The 22,843-nt window shown below is 41.9% G+C and overlaps 1 protein-coding gene across 3 annotated transcripts in view; it reads left to right on the plus strand.

The window, feature by feature from the left end:
* EVA1C (eva-1 homolog C) overlaps positions 1 to 22,843 on the plus strand; it is a 113,274-nt gene that overhangs the window by 58,706 nt on the left and 31,725 nt on the right. For all 3 annotated transcript variants that reach the window (XR_005777428.1, XM_040423193.1, XM_040423194.1), the window contains exons 2-3: positions 8,305 to 8,510; positions 17,610 to 17,733. Coding sequence is in view for 2 of the 3 variants with exons in the window: in XM_040423193.1 (XP_040279127.1) it covers positions 8,305 to 8,510; positions 17,610 to 17,733 (330 nt within the window). In the remaining variant the exon portion in view is untranslated. The remainder of the gene's footprint in view (positions 1 to 8,304; positions 8,511 to 17,609; positions 17,734 to 22,843) is intronic.

Raw genomic sequence — 22,843 nt, forward strand, 5'->3', positions numbered from 1 at the left:
GGAGTGTTACCAGCATGCAGTGGTTAGTACCTACCAAAAGTGGGAATGACAGGGAAGATGTGTATAGTGTATATTGATGTTATCTTGCCTTTTCTAGGCCTCCAGCAGTGCAACAAAGCTATCAATAACCTGCCTAATAATAATGAGATGACTCTGCACATTCTGCCCTAATCTATACAACAAAGCTGAAAAGTAAACCAAAAAAAACATGGAGCATCAGCCTGTGGTGTAGTGGCCAGGGGGGGAACTGGAATATTTCAAGATTTTATTTCGGCTTATTTGGATAGTGACATAAAAAATAAAAACGCTGTAAAACATAAAAAATACATTTTATTGTAAAAACTTTTATTTTAGGTATTCCATTTTCTGATTATCCATTCCAAGTAAGAATTTTCTTTACTTAATGTTAGTTGTTTTTTTTAAAATCATTTTCTTCTGGTTGGTCTCCTTTAAGTTACATCTATACACAAGATATATAAATAGCAAATCTGTGAGAAAAGCTGATGTAGAACAGCAGATGTCACATTTTTGGAGCGTTTTGTTTATTTTCTGCATTGATTTCAGGACACAGATTCACAGATTGAGATAAATACTTTCCATGATCTATTCGGATTCTCAGCTTATTTATGGGGGGTTGGTATTGTCTGGGGAGCCGCAGAGAACATTAGCACAGCTGCCCCCGCTGAGAAAACTAAAGTTTTTCATTTCGTCCATCCTTGCTCCCGGGGGGCTGTGTGTAAAAAAATCGAAATTGGCAGGACAAACCGATCTTTGGAGATAGCTGTATTGATGGAATAACCAAAATCCCACTTGTGGATGTGCAGCACGTAGCGATGACACATAAATGGGGCAGGAAGCAGTTTAGTAGTAGTTTGCATATCCCAGAATTCATGTGCCCTGGGATGGGACCTATGGATGGAAAATAATTATATGGACCCTGAGCTGGGGTCCACCTGTCGCCAACTCCCAACTTCACACCGGGCAAGCCATGCATGACTACCACAACTAATCCCCCCCAAGAGGTTCCAGTCCTGTGTCTGACTGTCAAGGTCATAACACATTTTTTGCACCCCCTACAGTTCAACATGCACCCCCTAAGTGCCAAATTGGCCTAAGGTAACATATGGCTCAGTCACTCTAGGCATACACCATAGGAGGTAGTGTCATGATCCAGTCTTATAACTCTTCAATTACCCACCAGACATAGGTAGGTCTTCACCACCCCCCAAGTATTTGATGGCTCACCATTACCTTCTAATTTATAATGGCATCGATGACCATGTGCCTATTGCCATCTTTTTCCCCCCTACCCTAGCCATTGTCGCCGGGCTACCTAGTGCTCCTGTTCTAGAGCCACAATGTACACGTTTTATTTGAACAGCCAACATAAAGCCCACCATAGACTTCATGTCCACTATCAGTTGTTTTGTCCCTATTGTTTCATTTCTGATTTCATATCTTCATACCTTCAATGGGAGAGTGTTGTGGGCATCCTCTGTGACCTGTACAAAGGTCATTGTGCAGGGAAGGATAAGGAACTGAGATGACGCCAAAACCTTTTGCCAGTGGTGCATCGTGTGTTGTATCCAGCTTTCTGTTGAAGATGGCTGCTGCTTCCCCGTGTACAGAGTGCGCCACTTGGTTATTGTTAGCGCTCCCATATAAATGAATGGAGGGTAGCCACTCCTTCACTTTGCCGGCTCCGTTCTAAAAAGAGGGGCAGGTTCCAGAGGTGGGACCCGCACCTATCAGTCATTGGGAGCATATCCTAGTGATATGTCCCAAATGTCTGAGGTGAGACAACCCCTTTATGGGGTTTTCCAATACTTTTTAACTGACGACCTATCCCCTGAGAAGGCACCAGCAGTCCTGTGAGTCCTGCCTTCTCCCACGGCGCTAACAGCAGTGCTAGTACCTTCTCAATCAAGCTGATCGTAGGGGGTCCCGGGTGTCGGATCCCCACCAACTACATACTATATTAGTTAAAAAGTCAAAAACCTTGTTAACATTTTTTAGACGAAAACGTTGGAACGGTGAGTATAGAATTACCTCCCACAACACGGATGCAACAAGTACAACAAAGGCCACTCTGAACAAGTACAAATAAAGCAGGAACATTCTTGTATTAAAGATTTCCGTGTGACGTTAGAGCGCAGGCAGCTGTTTACACACAAGGTAAATCATCCTGCAAGTTATGTCAGACGTGGTCGTCCGGAGGTTTGTTGTGACTTGATGAATGTGACGTGGGATGGGAGACAATGGATGTCTTCCCTGCCTTACTTCAAAGACATTTCCAAGTTATAGGATCAAGAATACTAAAACCTTGTTAATCCGGCACTGGACAAAAAAAATAAAAATAAAAAAATTGTACCATATTTGCTGTAAATTTTGTTATTTAACCTGAATGGGCCTCATGAAGCCCTGGGTCCTAACGCAGCTTCTACGGGTGTGCAGAAGATCTGGCCATCATGGCAGGCAGAGTCAGAGGAGCTGTCCCCTTTACTGATCTATCTGTTATAGCGAATAATTGTACCCCACATGAAATGACAACTCAGGAGCGTCTATTCTTAATATTGTACATTGTGCCATTCCTCGTTTATAGTAGGAATAATAGGCCACCATACAGTTATGAGAATAGATCCTCCAGAATTTCTATTTCCATGGAGAATACTAGTAGTTATAAAGCAGACATGTCAGGAAAGGTGACTATTGACTATCCTATGACCCAGGCAAAGTGGCTTGTTGGTGCACCCCTGGTAACCAACGGCTGAGACCCATGCCACAATAGCCCCCCTAGCTAGACCCCTGAAACCACTAATTTAAGTGGGGTTGCAGTTGCACCACATCCGCCTCTGAGAACTCATGGTGAACATCAGACTTTGCACATGGAAGTTGTGGTCTGCTAAGTTTCCCCGGCATTGACCATGTAAAGTAGTAATTTATGGTGGTCATCAATGAGCTGGCCTGAGTTGGGGGGCTCTTACTGAACGGCTCATAGAAGGGTGTTTATAGTGGGACACCATACCTCCCAACTTTTGAAAATCGCAAAGAGGGATATTATAAGCTGGCGCGCATTGCTGCAATTTTTTTCATACTAGGCATAATTACTGACTCCTTCACAACCGCAGTAGCTGGGGATCAGTAAGGCTACTTTCACACTAGCGTTCGGGGCTCCGCTTGTGAGCTCCGTTTGAAGGCTCTCACAAGCGGCCCCGAACGGATCCGTCCAGCCCTAATGCATTCAGCAGGCGGACCCCTGAACGTAGCTTGCAGCGTTCGGGTGTCCGCCTGGCCGTGTGGAGGCAAACGGATCCGTTCAGACTTACAATGCAAGTCAATGGGGACGGATCCGTTTGAAGCTGACACAATATGGCTCAATTTTCAAACGGATCCGTCCCCCATTGACTTTCAATGTAAAGTCAAAACGGATCCGTTTGCATTATCATGAACAAAAAAAAAAAAAAAAAATTTTTTTTTTTTTTTTTTTTGTTCATGCTAATACAAACGGATCCGTTCTGAACGGATCTAAGCGTTTGCATTATAGGTGCGGATCCGTCTGTGCAGATACCAGACGGATCCGCACCTAACGCAGGTGTGAAAGTAGCCTAAGTTCCTTTTTTTTTTTTTTTTTTTTTACAGCATGTGGAGCCCCGGGACAATTTTTTTTTTCTTGTCTTTAATATCCATTTAAATATTAGCACATAAATCATCTAATTATTTATATTTTAAGGTAGAAACTGCACAGTTATGGTCTAATATACAGGTAGAAACCACACAGACACTTTAGTAAGGAACAATTTAGTAAATTTATTAATGAACATTTATGCATTAATTCCCCAGGTCAAAAAGAGGGACATTTAAGGATCAAAGAGGGACAGAGGGACTTGGGTCAAAAAGAGGGACACATGGGAGGCATGGGACACGCCCTTCTAGGATATCCTATTAGAGCATTTGGACAGGGGTTGCCTTCATGAGACAACCCCTTTAATGATAAACTATGAATAAGTATTGTAAGCATGACTGGCCGTAGGAGTGCGTTACATGGGCATCAGCCGCATGTGCTGAAGGGGGCTCCTCGGATGCACCGACACCGGATGGGTGCTATTTGCATGAATATTAATTGTATAGCAGTATTATTTAAACACTGCATGGCACTATTATTAGGTGGACTTTCTGTATGAAGCTGTATATTGGTATTATGTGAGCATACTATGGTGGTATTTAAACATTGTTTTGCATCTGTACTTATAGAATGTTTTATTTGCATTGTATGGTATTTTTTTTAGGCAACTGTATGTGTTATTTGGTAAAGGTATATATGGGCACCATACTGCATGACACTTATACTGTATGGAACTGTTATTTGGCCAATGTATGGCACTGGTATATGGGCACCATACTGCATGACACTTATACTGTATGGAACTGTTATTTGGCCAATGTATGGCACTGTTATGTGGAGTGGGCACCATACTGTATGACAATTATACTGTATGGGATTGTTATTTGGGAAGTATAAGGCACTTTTATATGGGCACCATACTGTATGACTGTTATATCGTATGAAACTATTATTTGGCCAACATATGACACTGTTATATGGGCAGCATATTGTATGACAGCTATACTGTATGGAACTTTTATTTGGGAAACATATGGCAGTGTTATATGGGCACCATACTATATGACGATTGTATAAGATCCTGCATGAATTGATTATTTGTACGTTACATGAAGGGCAGCACCAATAAACGGCACCACACAGGGCACCATCTTCTGGATGGCCGCTCCTGCTCGTACAAGACCGTCTTGCTAGGCAGAGACCACATGAATTCAGGCAGCTGTCCAGCGACGGTTCTCAGATCAACCTTCTCGAGATTAGAGGAAAAGTCTGGAATTTAACTCCAGGAATGAAGGAACTTCAATGGTGGCAAAGCAGAAACTATGAAGTTTTAATGCAATTGGATGTTCAGACAGGAATTTCACCTACATGGAATTGCTTTAAGGTGTGTAACCAGTCAGCCGTGGACCTCCATCTCTGGACTCCTATGAGGAGAGGACTGCTGAGCCACTGTGGACAGGGAATACTGGCTCCACTTCACTCACAATCTCTAAATCACCTGCAGTTTTGACATCTTTGAATGCATCATCACACCTTCTTGAAAAGGTAATTGGGCCATACCAAAACATGAAATACCAGGGTACGCTCCAGCTGCATACCTTAATGTGATGGGGGCTTGTAGATAGCGGTGGCATCACCATAGATCTTACAGCTCTTCACAGATGCTTCAAAATACCGCAATTCTATATCTGTAACATGATCATAAAATGCGCTGTCATCTCATGTAAATGGTGGCAAAATGTTCTAGATGAGTGGTCCTTGAGCTGTGGCTCTGCAACCGTTGCAAAACTACAACTCCTAGCATGTTCTTCTAGATGGAAAATTATTCAACATTCTCCAATGACAGAAGAGAAGAGAGAATTTACTTCGGTATTCCTATTTGCATATTTAAAAACATTTTAAAATAGGAATCCGAAGTTGGCTTTGGTATTGGCTGGTACCTGGGTTCCAAAGCCAACTTCGGATTCCTATTTTAAAATGTTTTTAAATACACAGGAATATAGGAATACTGAATTCATTCACCGAAGTCTTTGATACACGGAGCCCATACATTTTAATGCTGTTTTCCTAGGGTTTTCCCTAAAGTTTTCTAATAAATCGACTTCGGCTCTATGATCTGAAGCTCGATTTGCTTAAGCCTAGTCCCAGCGGTCAGTCTTCCACTGATCAGAATTCTTACAGTGGGACAACCCCTTTAAAGGCTATGTGAACCTTCGGGGACAATTTTTCTATGATTGCCTTTTACTCATTTTGGGCTAAAAATATTTTTTTTCAGTTGGTGTTTATTAAAAATAGCCATTCTGTCACAAAGGGTAAACTGTTTTTGTGAATGGTACTTTCACTTTTACTTTGTGTCGGTCATCTAATAACCTTTATCCCTAAATTACTAAAAGGTCATAAACATTTATTTAAGCCACTTTCTCATCAGTAAGATAAGAACTGAGCTATAATGAGTGTTTATAAGGTTAGATCAGGAGCCGTCAGCTGAGCTTCCTGATGGAACACAGTAAAAACACAGAGCATGCTACTAAAAAATCTCAAAGCTGTACAGAGTAAGGGGCTCAAAATGTGTAATAAAGACCAATTGAAAAAAAGATTTTTAGCTCAAGATGAGTACAATGCAATAGTAAAAAGAAAAATGCCCCCAAAGCCTTTAAGTTTACTTATAGGAAGCATGGTGGCTAGAGGTGAGCACTGGGTCCTGGATTCAAATCTAGACTAAGTACAACATCAGAATGCAATTAGTATGTTCTCCCTGTGTTTGTGTAGGTTTTGCAGTTTCATGGTTTCCTTTCTCAACCCAAAACATACTGATAGGTGACTGGCTTCCTATCAAATTGGTTCTAGTGTGTGTCTGGGATGGAGAAATTAAGTTGTGAGCCCCATTGATGAACACAGAATATGAGTATGAGAGAAAAAGTATTTCTGAGAGCATCAAAAGTCTGTTAAGCAGCACCCTGCAGGTGTGAAGTGGAGAGGATGGGAGTGGTGGCTGCGGTGAGGAGGTTGGTGGAAGTACTAACGGCAGTGATCCTTCTCCAGTTCTCCTTGAGTCAAACACATGCAGTGAAGGGAAAGCCGCTCCCTTTCTTCCTCCTGGGGCACATCCTAGTGGTGAATTCCTGCCTGATGGTGGTTCAGGGTGCCCTTGGTTCCAGTGAGTGTTGGTGAGTCAGTCCGCAGTGATGAAGCTGGTTTTGTGGCAGTAGGTGCATTGGCCGGGTTTGGGGTGGCCCCAAAGCTATGCTGGGTCCCTTGGACATCGTTGAGATGTCACCAGGTGTTGCTGCTCTCCAGAGGGGATGGTAAGGCATGGCGCACCCCAACGGGAAATATGTCCAGAGAGTCAGGGTCTGAAGTAAACCAGTGTGCTTCTTTACTGGAGGAATTCAGGTGCAAAACAATACAGGCGAGGCATAGTGCTGAAGAAGGGTTTGATGCTGAGGAAAGAACTAAGCTAGCTGTCTCGCTCTCTCTCTCAGAAGGCCGGTACCCTGGCCAAAGGCTGATGATCCAGGGTCTGTGGCAGAGTATCCCTGTCTCAGCATCTTCTTCTGGTCATACAAATAGTCTGGCAAAGTCTCTTCTTCTAAGCACTGTTCCCTAACTGCAGAACACCAGGGGCCCTGACTGCTCTCCTTTATATACAGTTTTTAGCAGAACTAAAACCTTCGAGTGGAAGGGGTGGAGTGGAGAAACTCAACACAATAAATACAGTGCTACACTTTCCATCTCTCATAAACTTGCATTAGAGCTTCAGTGATACTCAATAGCAATGACACAGCAGTTTTACCAGACAAAAGCAAGTCTTTGGACAGCGTAACCAGACATTTAAAAGGTCAGTCTGTCTGGTTTTGGTGGTAAACAAGTCTGGCCTTTTCCCTTCAAAACATGCTCTTCTTTAAACCTTATGTGGAACTGAGGAAAATGACGAGCTTTTCATTATTAGCTAGAAAGTCCCAAACGTCTCTGTGTTCATTAACCCTTGCCACAGTGCTGTGCAAATACAGTGCAAATGAGCAGGATATATATGACAACATACTTTGTACATATAAATACAGTTACACAGTATTAAACAGTATAAGTCAGTGCAAGTTAACCCTTTAAAGTGAAATAAAGTAAGAAGTTGATGACTGCATAGGGGAAACAGGCAAATGTCCACAAATGTTCACACTTCAAAGTCTGCCTGCTCCAGGGCACTACATAGGTACAATTTTTAGGGTACAGGTACTGGCAAAAGTAGGTACAGTACATAAACATTGCTATCAGTTCAGTACCTGAGGCTGTGCATATACAGTGAACAGTCCCAACACTCTTCAAATATTTTAGTTTCTGGCCTCTGTGTCCTGCATGTTGAGCCTTGGAAATGGCCGGAGTGGGGGCAGGAATGTAAACTATTCCGAAATTTCTGGACAGTCCATAAAAAGCTATAGACATGTGTTTCTTATAATCTTTGTCATTCATTAAGGTTTTCCAATTTGTCCGTAATTTTGGGATAAATTGTCCAGAAAAAAAAAAGAAAAATTCTGGTTGGCAACCCTGAGTGGGTGAAGCACACAGAATTGATTAAAGAAGTACAGAAAGTCTTTCCAAATAGAGTCAGATGACAATATAGTTGGTTCTGGCCTAGCTGGAGTCCTCTTTGTAGTGAGTGATTTGGCTGATTTTCTCCTTTGTCCCAGGGTATCTGACAAAACTGCTGCAGAACCACACTGTGTCCGCCTGTGACGGGGAACACCTGATGCTCCAGTGTCCTCGCCACTCCACCGTCAGCATCCAGTCAGCGTCCTATGGGCGTCCTTCACATAACCCTCCAAAGTGTGCCTCGTTATCACTAGAAACCATGTACAGTCCACATCACAAGTGCCTCGCAAAAACTGCACTACAGGTAAGTGTCATTAGTGATGAATACATTATATCTTCCCGATAGGTAAGCTACAGTTATATCGTATACCCCAGTAAAGATTAGAGTTAGCAACGCAGGACAAATATAGATCCAGGACTGAAATCCAGGGGACAGGAGGTTGGACACAAAATATCTGCTAATTTTACTTTGGTCATGCTCCTTCCAAAAATTGTGACACATATGACTTAAAGACATTGTCCCACCATTAAATGTTATATTTTAATATAATTCAGCTTTAAAAAATAGTTACTTTTGTAATTTATTTTCTGTTACAAAAATGCTTCACTGGTGAGATATTCTCTTTAGCTCTTTATAATGGCACCCCCTGATGTTTAATCTGTATAGTAATATGCACGTCCACCTGCTTAGGTGGCCGCACATGCTCACTTCCATCCTTGAACTGCCCTCAGCCATTTCTAGAATTCTCTTAGAAGCTGTAACAGTTACAGGGTGAGAGCTGCTGCAGAAAGGAAATGCCCCCTGAGCTGTGATGGGAAAGCAACTGCAGCTGAAAGGGCATAACGCCTGAGAGAGAACACACCCACTGAGCTTCCAGCCTAAAGAGAATCTACCACAGTAAATGGAGCAATGAAAGAAGAGACCTCTAGGTCCATGTGATGTACAGGGCTGGTTCAAGCTTTACATCAGGCATGTCCAAAGTCCGGCCCGCGGGCCAATTGCGGCCCGCGGTCCGGAGTAAAACGGCCCCACAGAGGTTTGATTAAATCATGGGTATTCCGGCCCCCGACCCCTCTCACCAGTCACCGCCAGCTACTCACCGGGAGCCCACAGCTTCACAGGAAGAGGCTGAATCAGCAAAGGCCAAATCTCGCGGCGACGTCCGAGATCACGCGGGATTTGGTCTTTGCCTTCACAGAGAAGGAAAGCCGAGATCTCACAATGTCCGAGATCTCGCGGGATTTGGGCTCAGGGAGAAGGAAAGCCCAAATCTCAGATGTCACGAGATCTCTGACGTCACAAGATCTCGGACAACGCGATATCTCGGCTTTTCTTGTCTTGTAAGGCCAGAATATCGGCCCAAATTATCTTACTGCACATAAAACATAATTGTGATCGGTTAAGTAGCAGTTTGTTGAGGTCTCCTACCTCCACGGATCACATTACCCCCAGAGGACATTTATTCAGTGTGAAGGTCACAAATGTAGAAGAAAAAATTTATTAAAACGTTTCTGGCTGCGTTCTAGCGCTGAGTTCCAGGTCCAAACATAATAATCAAAGTCATCACCAATTAACGTCGCCTTTCCTTCTCCCTGCGCCTCCACACTTACAGCCACAAGGCCAGGGCGACCATAAGGGCTATTGAGCCTATTTGAGTCTATTGAGGAAAAAAACACACACTTGCAGGCTGGGCTGTGAACTAAAGCAGAAAAGGGGGCATAATCCGAATCAGTGGTAGCAAGCTGTCATACCCTTCATTAACCCCTCACTGTACGTCACTGGGCTAGAATCTGAATATCTGATTGTGCTCCTAGTACTCTCTACAAATAACTTCTCCCCATCTGGCCAATTTTTATAATGGCAACTACAAATAGGAAAAAAAAAGTTGACAGTGAGGGACGCCGCTTCCAGGACAGGTAGAAAGTGGAATATTTTTTCACTGAAATAAGGAATCACTGTGTTTATCTAATATGCCAAGAAACTGTGGCTGTTAATAAGGAATTTAATGTCAAGAGACACTACCAGTTGAGACACAGCACATACGACAAGCTAACAGGGCGCGACCGCAGTGACAAGGTGAAGCGACTTGAAGCTGTTTTAATGTCACAACAGCGATTTTTTACAAGAGCCCGTGAGTCAAATAAAAATGCCACAAGGGCTAGCTATGAGTTAGCAACGTTAATTGCTAAAAATTGCAAATCTTTTGTTGAGGGTGACTTTATTAAAGAATGCGTTATGAAAATGGTGCAGAATATCTGTCCCGAGAAGAAGTCAGAGTTTTCCAACATTTGCCTGGCTCGTAACACTGTAGCACGGAGAGTAGAAGAAATTTCATCAGATATTAAGAGACAGTTAACGTCAAAAGGAGTTGATTTTGACTTCTTTTCAATAGCCTGTGATGAAAGCACGGACCTCTCTGACACAGAGGGGTGGACGATGAAATGAATGTGACTGAAGAGCTACTTGACCTCCAGAGCCTTAAGGATCAAACAAGAGGAACAGATTTATTTGTTTCTGTTAGTTCTGCCATAGATGACATGAAACTGCCTTGGAACAAAGTTACTGGGATAATTACTGATGGGGCACCTGCCATGGCTGGTGAACGAAGTGGATTATCAACCCTAATCTGTAACAAGGTGATCGAAGAAGGAGGCAAAGCTATTAAACTGCATGGTATCATTCATCAACAAGTTCTCTGTGCTAAACATCTCAAATATGACCATGTTATGAAACCGGTGCTAAAGACCATTAATTTTATTCGCTCTAGAGCCCTGTGCCACCGCAAGTTTAAACAGTTTCTACTGGATATCCAGGCTGAATACGAAGATGTTTTATATCATAACGATGTAAGATGGCTCAGTCGAGGGTCTGCACTGCAGCGTTTCTACTCTCTCAGAAAAGAAATTGGAGAATTCTTGGAAACAAAGGGACAACCGATGCGAGAACTATTTGATCCTATTTGGCTGGCTGATTTAGGGTTTCTAGTCGACATAACAAAAGAGTCATATCTACCTGGAAAAGAGTCATATCTACCTGGAAAAGAGTCATATCTACCTGGAAAAGAGTCATATCTACCTGAGAAGAGTCCTGGTTATTCATAATCTCCTGCTCTCCCCGACCATCTGCTGATGATTGGCAGTTCTCTCCTAGAGAGAAAGGGAACTAGGTAGAAGACTCAGTCATCAGAAGGAGGCAGGAATCTATGAATAACCATGACTCTTTTCAGGTGGCCGGGACTCTTCTCCAGGCCCAGTCTGCAATGATTGTAATGTTGGTTCTTGGCAACCACTTACTTTTAACTTATAAATGACAGACCGCTGAAATCAACTCACCTGTCTCTACTTTATTCTGCCTTTAGTATAGTATGGGCGGAATAAAGTTGATGACAGGTTCCCTTTAATGTCAGTTGGTCAATCAGTTATAAATATATTTGAACATATGAGCATACTTGGTGTTATGTTCCTGTTCACATTTTTGGAATTTAAAAGTTAACAGACAACCTTGTAATGTACTGTTTCCGACATATTTCTGCCTCCTGTTTTTTATATTGAAGGCAGAGTGATTTAACACCTGTTTAGATTTGTCATCCAAGTCACAAAATGAAAGGTATGCCGTTTGCAATAAAATTTGCATAAAATAGTTAATTTGCATGTCATTTTAATGGTTCAAAGAATGTTGGGCAAAATGGTCGGCCCTCGCACATGTTCACTTCATCAAATCTGGCCCTCCTCGAAAAAAGTTTGGACACCCCTGCTTTACATCAATCATGGTATAACCCCTCTAAGGTGTGAGCTACTTGATGGGTGGAGGTTAATGCGCCAGATAATCAGTTCCCTCAGGCTTCCTGAGATGTAAATCTTGAACTGGACAAGGTGGAGTTGTTGCATTTTGATTTCTAACTGTTCATAGATCCATCAGGTTGTTTTTGTACTGGCTATGTGCATTTTTTGTTGTCAGCTTTAGAACCTGTGGACATGCTCCATGACTTCAGTTATGACTGGAGCTATTGCGGTTAAGCCAGAACCATTGTGCAACATCTCAGCCTGGATTATTAGGCTTCATCCATATCTGCTGTGTAATTTCCATTATTCTACTCCGTCCTAGAAGCAGAACAAGGAAAACAATGGTAGTCCTGGATCTGTCATATGATGGACACCAGTGACACCCGATGGACCCCATTGACTATAGTCCATTCCATCATGATGTCCGTATTTTACCAGACAGTATAGCACAACATGCTCTGGGCATTTTTGATAGAATCTCCAAAGAAGGCTCTGTTCTAATGAATCCAAAATCAGATTTTCCCAAAAAAATATGAAGATGGAGAACATTTTCAATTTACACGAAGATCTCCCGGAATCCTCTCAGAATTATATATGTGATTATTATAGAATTACTTCATTTCCCAACAGGAAACGGAAATTATTTCATATATCATGTTTTCATATGTAGATAAGAAACACTTAAGATGGCTAAGTATGTAGATAAGAGGTGGAACAGGAAGGTTACAGGGGACGGGGTTTCCTTCCTTTTAAACCATGTAACGTAATACTTATTGTAGCAACCAGCACGAGATAAGATGGAGTGATTACAGATGGACACTATGAGCATGTGATACCATACCATTGTTCGTATGTATATGTATATATATATATATATATATATATATATATATATAGAAGAGAAAAGAAAAGAAGCAGCACTCAAAAAATAAATGTGGGTGCAAAAAGTCCTCCTTATGAGACCTGTGACCAAGGTCCAGATTGTAGACATACAGCAAAAACGAAGGCAGCACTCCAAGTTTGTGAAAAAAGTGGAAGGTTTATTCACCCAACCAGCAGCAACGTTTCAGCTCTCTCTATGGAGCCTTTGTCCAGCTGAGTAACATGTGCATAATGGCATACATAAATAGTGGCAGTGATTAACATGATTACAAATCAATTCCAATGGTCATAAACATAAATAGGATGAATATAAAAATTTACAGTCATATAAAGGGTATAATTCATCCGTACAGCTAGTGTACATATAGTGACGAGTAGGCGCATACATAAAAATTCATAGTGTAATTCATACTGTGTACAATATGCTCCAATCTTACATAATCAGTGATTATTGCAGAAGTGAACAAATATGTGAATAAATTAAAGAAATTACTTAAAAACCTTTGAATGGGTAAGAGGCTGAAGCAACATGGTGGAGACTGCTGGCGTCCGGAAACAGCAGCTGCGCATATGCCGCGCCGCATATTATCGCGAGACTTGCATCAAAACTGAGTGACGTCGCTGGCCATAACAAAGATGGCCACAATGGAAAAAATGGAGTGAGGTCGCATGCGCCACCAGGCGTTAACGCCCATCCAGCTTCACAGAGTACTAGTTAATAAGATATATACCAGGCGACAGACTGGTTAAATCAGATATTGGCACATCCAGGGAGACATGCGAGTCTTACTTTGGGTCCACCAGGAAGGGTTGCTACCCATGTTATAATTGCATTAACTGCAAGCTGATGCTGAAAGGTGATACATTTCCCCATCCAATTTCAGGACAGAATGTGAAAATCAGACAGTACCTAACATGTGACTCGTCCTATGTTGTTTACTTGCTGATTTGCCCTTGTAACCTTCTATACATTGGGGAGACTACTTGGGACGTCAAAACCCGTCTCAACCAACATCGCTATTCCATTCGGAAACAAAAAATGGACCTCCCAGTGTCAAAACATTTTGCTGATGCCAAACACACACAAAATGACCTAAGATTTAGAATTCTGGAACAAATAACCCCTTCCAGACGTGGGGGTGATCGTGTCAAACTTTTAAAAAAACGTGAACTATACTGGATCTATACTTTGGGCACCCTGAAACCCCAGGGCTTAAATGTGGAGTTCAGGATAGTCTGACTGCTGACTATGCATGTCCTTTCTTTTTCTGATTACGTTTATGGAAAATAACATGTGCTATCTATCTAATTGGTTTTCTCCTTATCTTCTCTGTTTTATACAGGATCTTATTATGACTTCATACTATGAATGGTAGTTGGGGTGAAGACTGGAGGAACTGTGTCGGCGATCCTCATTTACATTCTTGTACTTATCTGCGATGCTGAATGGTGAAGCGATTGTCCCTGCCTGTCTGCTGTGGCTCTAGCCCCTGTAAGTGGGACTGGGGTCACACCACACGGACGGTTGGATAATCCTGCTGTTATCCTCATTTTTTTATAAATTTTTCATATATCTTTGTTATTGCAAGTTTACCGATGCATTGGATCCTTGGGCTCTTGCAGTCTGTTATGACTGATCCCTGATTTGGATCGGCTACTACATGACAAGTACGAGCGCTTTGGAGCGGATGCGCCGATATATCTGGACGATGGGGTGGAGTTGGTATGAGAACCACGCCCCCCTGTCATGACGGATGTCCTGACGGTGACCGGCATTGAACCGCCGGCCCCCGATCTATGGATCGGCTTCTCTGCTGAAAATGCGGTATATATCTTATTAACTAGTACTCTGTGAAGCTGGATGGGCGTTAACGCCTGGTGGCGCATGCGACCTCACTCCATTTTTTCCATTGTGGCCATCTTTGTTATGGCCAGCGACGTCACTCAGTTTTGATGCAAGTCTCGCGATAATATGCGGCGCGGCATATGCGCAGCTGCTGTTTCCGGACGCCAGCAGTCTCCACCATGTTGCTTCAGCCTCTTACCCATTCAAAGGTTTTTAAGTAATTTCTTTAATTTATTCACATATTTGTTCACTTCTGCAATAATCACTGATTATGTAAGATTGGAGCATATTGTACACAGTATGAATTACACTATGAATTTTTATGTATGCGCCTACTCGTCACTATATGTACACTAGCTGTACGGATGAATTATACCCTTTATATGACTGTAAATTTTTATATTCATCCTATTTATGTTTATGACCATTGGAATTGATTTGTAATCATGTTAATCACTGCCACTATTTATGTATGCCATTATGCACATGTTACTCAGCTGGACAAAGGCTCCATAGAGAGAGCTGAAACGTTGCTGCTGGTTGGGTGAATAAACCTTCCACTTTTTTCACAAACTTGGAGTGCTGCCTTCGTTTTTGCTGTATGTATATATATATATATATATATATATATATACATTCGATAAGTCTTCAGAGTCAGAACCTTTCCCTTTTTTTCACATTTTGTCATGTTGTAGCCTTGTGTTAAATAAAAAAAAAAAGTTCGTTTTTTCGCATCATTCTGCACTCAATCCCCCATAAAAAGAAAGTAAAAACCGAATATCAGAAATCTTTGGTAATTTAAAAACTAAAATCTTACATTGACATAAGTATTCAGACCTTTTTCTCAGGACTCAGTTGAAGCCCTTTTGGCACCGATTACAGCCTCCAGTTTTCTTAGGTATGATGCCACAAGGTTTGCACACCTGGATTTGGAGATTTTCTGCCCTTCTCTCTGCAGATCCTCTCAAGCTCTGTCAGGTTGAATAGGGACCGTCAGTGGACAGCCATTTTCAAGTCTCTCCAGAGATGTGGTCTGTTGGGTTGAAGTCAGGGTTCAGGCCTGGCCACTCAAGGACATTCACAGAGCTGTCCCTAACCCACTTCTCTGTTGTCTTGGCTGTACGCTTAGTGTCATTGGGTTATTGGAAGGTGAACCTTAGGCCACGTCTGAGGTCCAGAGCACTCTGGATCAGGTTTTCATTAAGAATATCTCTGTAGTTTATTCCATTTAGCTTTACCTCAACTTTGACCAGTTTCCCTGTCCAAGCCACTGAAAAACACCCCCACAGCATGATGATGATATCACCATGCTTTACTGTAGGGATGGTATTGGGCAGCTGATGAGCAGTGCCTGGTTTCATCCAGACATGACACTTAGGATTGAATACAAAAAGTTCAATCTTGGTTTCATCAGACCAGAGGATATTGTTTCTTACAATCTGAGAGACATTTTTGCTTCTTTTTGAAAACTCCAGGTGGCGTTCATGTGTCTTTTACTGAGGAGAGGCTTTTTTCTGGCCACTGGACAAATTGGTGGAGTGCTGCAATGATGATTGGCCTTCTGGAAGTTTCTCCCATCTGCACACAGGATCTTTGGAGCTCAGCCAGATTGACCATTGAGTTCTTGGTCACCTTTCTTACCAAGGCTGTTCTCTCTTGATTACTTAGTTTGGTGGGGCAGCCAGCTCTAGGAAGAGTCCTGGCTATTCCAAACATCTTCCATTTAAGAATTATGGAGGCCACTGTGCTCCTGGGAACTTTCGGTGCCGCAGAATCTTTTGTACCTTTCTCCAGATCTGTGCCTCCAAATAATTCTGTCTCTGAGCTCTACAAGCAGTTCTCTACTCCTCAGCTGTGAGACCTTAACTAGACAGGGCTGTGTATTTCCAAATCATGTCCAATAAACTTAATTTACCACAGGTGGACTCTAATCAAGGTGTAAAACATCTCAAAGTAGTTCAAGTGGAATGGGAGGCCCCCAGAGGTAAATTTTAAGTGTCATAGCAAATTGTCTAAATATTTATTAATCTGCCACCAATGTACATGAGAGAAGTCTCTGAATGTGAGTGGCAATCTCTTGTACAAGCAATTCTAGTTCTCTTAGTGACACCAGTTGCATGTACAATTCCAGTGAGGGAGATGCAATGAATATGCTTTTAGGTGATTTATTGAATGTTCCATTGTGAAATGATGATAGAGGGCAAAGGAAAATCTCTCCAGCTCTCTGATGCATGTCTGGCAAACAGAAAAAAAAAACAACTGAAGTACAAAGGATATAAGCTGAATGAAGAGGACTAGTTACAGGATAAATAAAATGGAAATTACAGCATAGATAACTTCTTAAAACCAAATATAAAGATAGCCACTACATAGCAGCAAAGCACACTAAGTATAGTGGATAACAGATATAAAACAGAATACAATAATATGAAATCTAGATGAGAACCACTAGCTGGGACAGTACACTTATGTCCATGCAAAATTTAAGTTTCTCCTTTTTAATAAATAAGCCAACATTTCTAAAATTCTGTTTCCACTTTTTAATTACTTAGTATTGAGTCTAGATTGATGGGGAAAGACTTGTTTTTTATTTTATTTTTTTAACACAAGGCCGTAATATAACAAAATGTGAAAAATGAAGACATTCTGAATGTATATTCTATGTTGAGGTACTGCGCGATGCACTCCCTGTCCAACTTCCCTGGTAGTAAGTTGGTCCTCCTAGCTATCTGTAGCTCTTACTGTGACGGTACCGCAGCGTTAGTAACTGAAAGTGTAAAGCGCCTGTGTAACAATAATAAGGAGACATTCTGAATGTATTTTATATACATTGTGGGTGGGTACAATGTATTCACATGGTTCACATTTTATAAATTTTTTATTTCCTTTTAGAAAGTCCTGGATGAATGCCAGAATCTGAGATCCTGCCAGCTCCTTGTGAATAGTCGTGTTTTTGGGACAGACCCATGCCCAGGCATAAACAAGTACCTTTTGGTGACCTACAAGTGCAAACCCAGTATGTAAATGTTAAATAGATTTTTATATTGCCATATGATATTATTACTCTTGGCATGAAATATTTATATCATAGCTGCCGTCGGTCCTGAATTTTTTAGAGACTTGCCCTAATTTTCAGAGTCAGTTCGGCAAATTCGAGTTGTCCCAAGCTGAAAATGGATGTGGCATATGTTATCTCTGTCCATAATTAGGAGGTCCCTGTAGGTTTGAGGTGTTCTGAGGGATAGGGGCTTATATACACCGAATATACCAATGACAGTGTCAGTAAGTATGTCGATTCTGCCACCGATGTACATGAGAGAAGTCTCTGATGGGTGTAAAATAGCCTTGTCATGTCCCAATGCCTGTTAAAAAGTCAGACTCATAGGGAGCCACTTCCAAAAGGTGGCACTAGCGAGACAAGTTCTCTTCCTCTGGAAAATAACTCTGCATATTTTACATCATTGACAATCATTTCATCAAGAGTTTTAATTATTGTACATATAAATTCTTGAAAAATCATCTGTAAAGTTGATAAAAAAAAATCATATTCAGCCATTTCTATGTATTTATGTTTTGGAAAAATCTGAGTGACAACCAACATGGCTGCTATTACATGTCCAGTATGGATTATTGCCTAAATTTCCTGTATCCAAGGTCTAAATTGAAGCTTTTGGGGCCAGATGAATAATCGGCACTTAGATCCCCTCCAGCCCCCACACAGTATGACTACAACACCTGCAATCCCTGTAACTACTCTCATGTTTAGAAAACCAACAATAAACAAAAACTAGCAAAAAAAAAGCTAGCGACAACCAACAACTAAATCATAGCCTACAGCAGTGAGCTCCATCTAGTGGCGGCTGAAGGCAGAATGGAATTTTATTATTATTATATACACAGTGGACTGGAGGGGATCTATTAACTTCTGTGGGAAAGTTCTCTAGACATGCTCTGGGATCTGTGCAGAGGTCAGGATGGAGCTGCTCTATCACCTATTGTTAATGGTGGACCCTGTGTTATCTATACAAACAACAGAGGTGATACCTGCCATTGTAATTCAGCCTGTGATGATAATGAGATGGCTATTGAGAAGTTCCCTGTAGAGATGCGGAAGTCTCGACATATTACATTTAGTAGCCAGCATGAAAACTGCACGATTTTAGGTATTATTTTTTAATATAGTGACATGGGAAATTAAAACATAAATCACCCAAAAATATTTTTTTTAAAATGTATTTAATATAAAAAGCTGTGATTTAACAATAAGTCGTATTACAGTAGATATGCTTCTATTTGGGATTTTAGGGGCAAATACTCTGTAAATGTTTAAACATATTATTATTATTCACTTATTATATAGCGCTGTCATATTCTGCAGCATTTTACAGACATTATCATCACTCTGTCCCCAATAGGGCCCACAATCTAAGTTCCCTATCAGTATGTCTTTGGAACGTGGGAAGAAACTGAAGGAAACCCACAAAAACATAGGGAGAACATATAAACTCCATGCAGAAGTTGTCCTTGGTCAGATTCGTGCTACCCACTGAGCCACCATGCTACCCTATAGCCCGTTACCCCTCACTTTTCCCCTCTGAGGGCACATTCCTGCCTCTCTGTGTAATTCCCTAGATCAAGCACTGAACTATTAACCATCGGCTGCCCTGTACGGCTACGTCTAAACTTGAGATGTTTTCCATCGTATTGTGCTGATTACAGTACATAGAAAAGGACTTTGTTTTCTGCTTGAATGGAGGGAGTAATCCTATTAAACAAGTGTGCGCTCTCTGCCAGTGTGGAAGAGGCTTTTTTTTTACAACAGTAGAAAGAGATTTTTCTGTCTCTGGCAAATGACCAGAGACTTGTTTCCCTATGTCTGGTTCAGGAGGGGAGATTACAGCCGTTCATTTACCACCTGAAAATGTAGCAACCACCCGGTCATCACCTTTACTGTCTGCGCCGTCTGGTATGCAGAAGACAAAACTGACGATTCCAGCTCCAAAAACTCCTATAGGCTCTGCAATCATACTTACCAATTCTCCCAAAACATCCAGACTCCATGAAAAAGGGGGGACCTCTTGAGCAATGATGGCCAGTTCGCAGTGTTCGCCGACGAACACGTGCGATCTGCCATCTTCACTCCCAAGTCCGCCGATGCAGAGGTAAGTCCTTACCTGTGCCTGCGCCGCGAGACGCTCTAAAGAACATGCGGTCACCGGGAGCAGGCAGTTCCGAGAACATCCCGATCCCGATGAAGGCTGTTTTCGGAACTGCCTGCTCCCGGTGACCGCATGTGTTTCAGAGCGGCTCGCGGCGCAGGCACAGGTAAGGACTTACCTCTGCATCGCCGGACTTGGGAGTGAAGATGGCAGATCGCATGTGTTCGTCGGCGAACACTGCGAACTGGCCATCACTGCTCTTGAGTATCGGTCATCTATTTTAATCACTGAGAAAACCCCTTTATATCTGGACTCAAAAATGGTTACAAAAGTACATGAATCCAATTCGATTGCAGTGGAGCACATTTACCAATGTGTTTTCGCCTGTTTTTAGTAAAAAAAAAAAAAAAAACACTTAGTTTTTTTGTCTCGTTTACTACTGAAATTTTTTGACTAATTCAGAAGTTTTCTAACTTTTGCAACTTTTTTCTGACCTATTTATGTCGGTGCGCCATTTTTTTGCACCTGAATTTGTCTCGAAAACAGTCTAATTTCTACTTTTCTTTGCACAAATATGACTTTTTTTCATGCACAACCTAATTAGACCAGATCTTAGGCTACTTTCACACTAGCGTTAATATTTTCTGGTATTGAGATCCGTCATAGGGTCTCAATACCGGAACAAAAAGGCTTCAGTTTTGTCCCCATTCATTGTCAATGGGGACAAAATGTAACTGAACAGAACGGAATGCTCCAAAATGCCTTACGTTCCGTTCTCATACCGGAGAGCAAACCGCAGCATGCTGCGGTTTGCTTTCCACCCTGGGATGCGGAGCAAGAGGGATCCATCATGACCCACAATGCAAGTCAATGGGGACGGATCCGTTTTCTCTGACACAATCTGACACAATAGAAAACGGATCCGTCCTCCACTGAATTTCAATGGAGTTCATGACGGATCCGTCCTGACAATGTTAAAGATACAACCGGATCCGTTCATAACAGATGCAGATGATTGTATTATCATTAACGGAAGCGTTTTTGCTGAACCCTGCCGGATCCAGTAAAAATGCTAGTGTGAGAATAGCCTTTGGCGTCATGCATTGCACACAAAAAAAAAAGTTCGTTAAAAATGGACACACTTTTAGTTTTTCATCAGCTTGTGCATCCATTTTCTGGCCATGTGTCAGTTTTTAATGTACGTTTTGCATCAGTTTTTCATGTCCGTTAAAAACGGACATGAAAAATGGATGAATTGGACCCACCCTTCTGAGGAAACCCACAGGGCGGTAGGCCCCCAGCTAAAATAATGTCCCCCGTACTGTATTTTTTATTTTTTTGCTGCCCCCAGCTTTAATAATGCCCCATGTAGGCCCCTAGCTAAATAAATGCCCCCCACAGTGTATCAGTTGTTTCTGTGATGTAGTGAAATATAATTACACACACTTCATACGTTTCAAAGGCTTTTATCGACAATTACATGACATTTATGCAAAGAGTCAGTATTTGCAGTGTTGGCCCTTCTTTTTCAGGACCTCTGCAATTCGACTGGGCATGCTCTCAGTCAACTTCTGGGCCAATTCCTGACTGATAGCAACCCATTCTTTCATAATCACTTCTTGGAGTTTGTCAGAATTAGTGGGTTTTTGTTTGTCCACCCGCCTCTTGAGGATTGACCACAAGTTCTCAATGGGATTAAGATCTGGGGAGTTTCCAGGCCATGGACCCAAAATGTCAACGTTTTGGTCCCCGAGCCACTTAGTTATCACTTTTGCCTTGTTCTTCACCAAACTGTTGTTGGATTGTTGGAAGAAGTTGCTGTTGGAGGGTGTTTTGGTACCATTCTTTATTCATGGCTGTGTTTTTGGGCAAAATTGTGAGTGAGCCCACTCCCTTGGATGAGAAGCAACCCCACACATGAATGGTCTCAGGATGCTTTACTGTTGGCATGACACAGGACTGATGGTAGCGCTCACCTTGTCTTCTCCGGACAAGCCTTTTTCCAGATGCCCCAAACAATCGGAAAGAGGCTTCATCTGAGAAGATGACTTAGCCCCAGTCCTCAGCAGTCCAGTCACCATACTTTCTGCAGAAGATCAATCTGTCCCTGATGTTTTTTTTGGAGAGAAGTGGCTTCTTTGCTGCCCTTCTTGACCCCAGGCCATCTTCCAAAAGTCTTCGCCTCACTGTGGTTACAGATGCGCTCACACCTGCCTGCTGCCATTCCTGAGCAAGCTCTGCACTGGTGGCACTCCGATCCCGCAGCTGAATCCTCTTTAGGAGACGATCCTGGCGCTTACTGGACTTTCTTGGACGCCCTGAAGCCTTCTTAACAAGAATTGAACCTCTTTCCTTGAAGTTCTTGATGATCCTAAAAATTGTTGATTGAGGTGCAATCTTAGTAGCCACAATATTCTTGCCTGTGAAGCCATTTTTATGCAACGCAATAATGGCTGCACGCGTTTCTTTGCAGGTCACCATGGTTAACAATGGAAGAACAATGATTTCAAGCATCACCCTCCTTTTAACATGTCAAGTCTGTCATTTTAACCCAATCAGCCTGACATAATGATCTCCAGCCTTGTGCTCGTCAACATTCTCACCTGAGTTAACAAGATGCTTACTGAAATGATCTCAGCAGGTCCTTTAATGACAGCAATGAAATGCAGTGGAAAGGTTTTTTTGGGATTAAGTTAATTTTCATGGCAAGGAAGGACTATGCAATTCATCTGATCACTCTTCATAACATTCTGGAGTATATGCAAATTGCTATTATAAAAACTTAAGCAGCAACTTTTCCAATTTCCAATATTTATGTAATTCTCAAAACTTTTGGCCACGACTGTATATAATTTTTTTTAACCGCCCCTAGCTTTAGTAATCCCCCCAATGTAGGGCCCCATCTTAAATAATGCCCCCCATAGTGTGTTTCTTTTTTTTTTTTTTTTTTAGGGCACCCAGCTTTAT

This window comes from Bufo bufo, chromosome 3 (assembly GCF_905171765.1).
Source record: "Bufo bufo chromosome 3, aBufBuf1.1, whole genome shotgun sequence".
Taxonomy (NCBI): domain Eukaryota; kingdom Metazoa; phylum Chordata; class Amphibia; order Anura; family Bufonidae; genus Bufo; species Bufo bufo.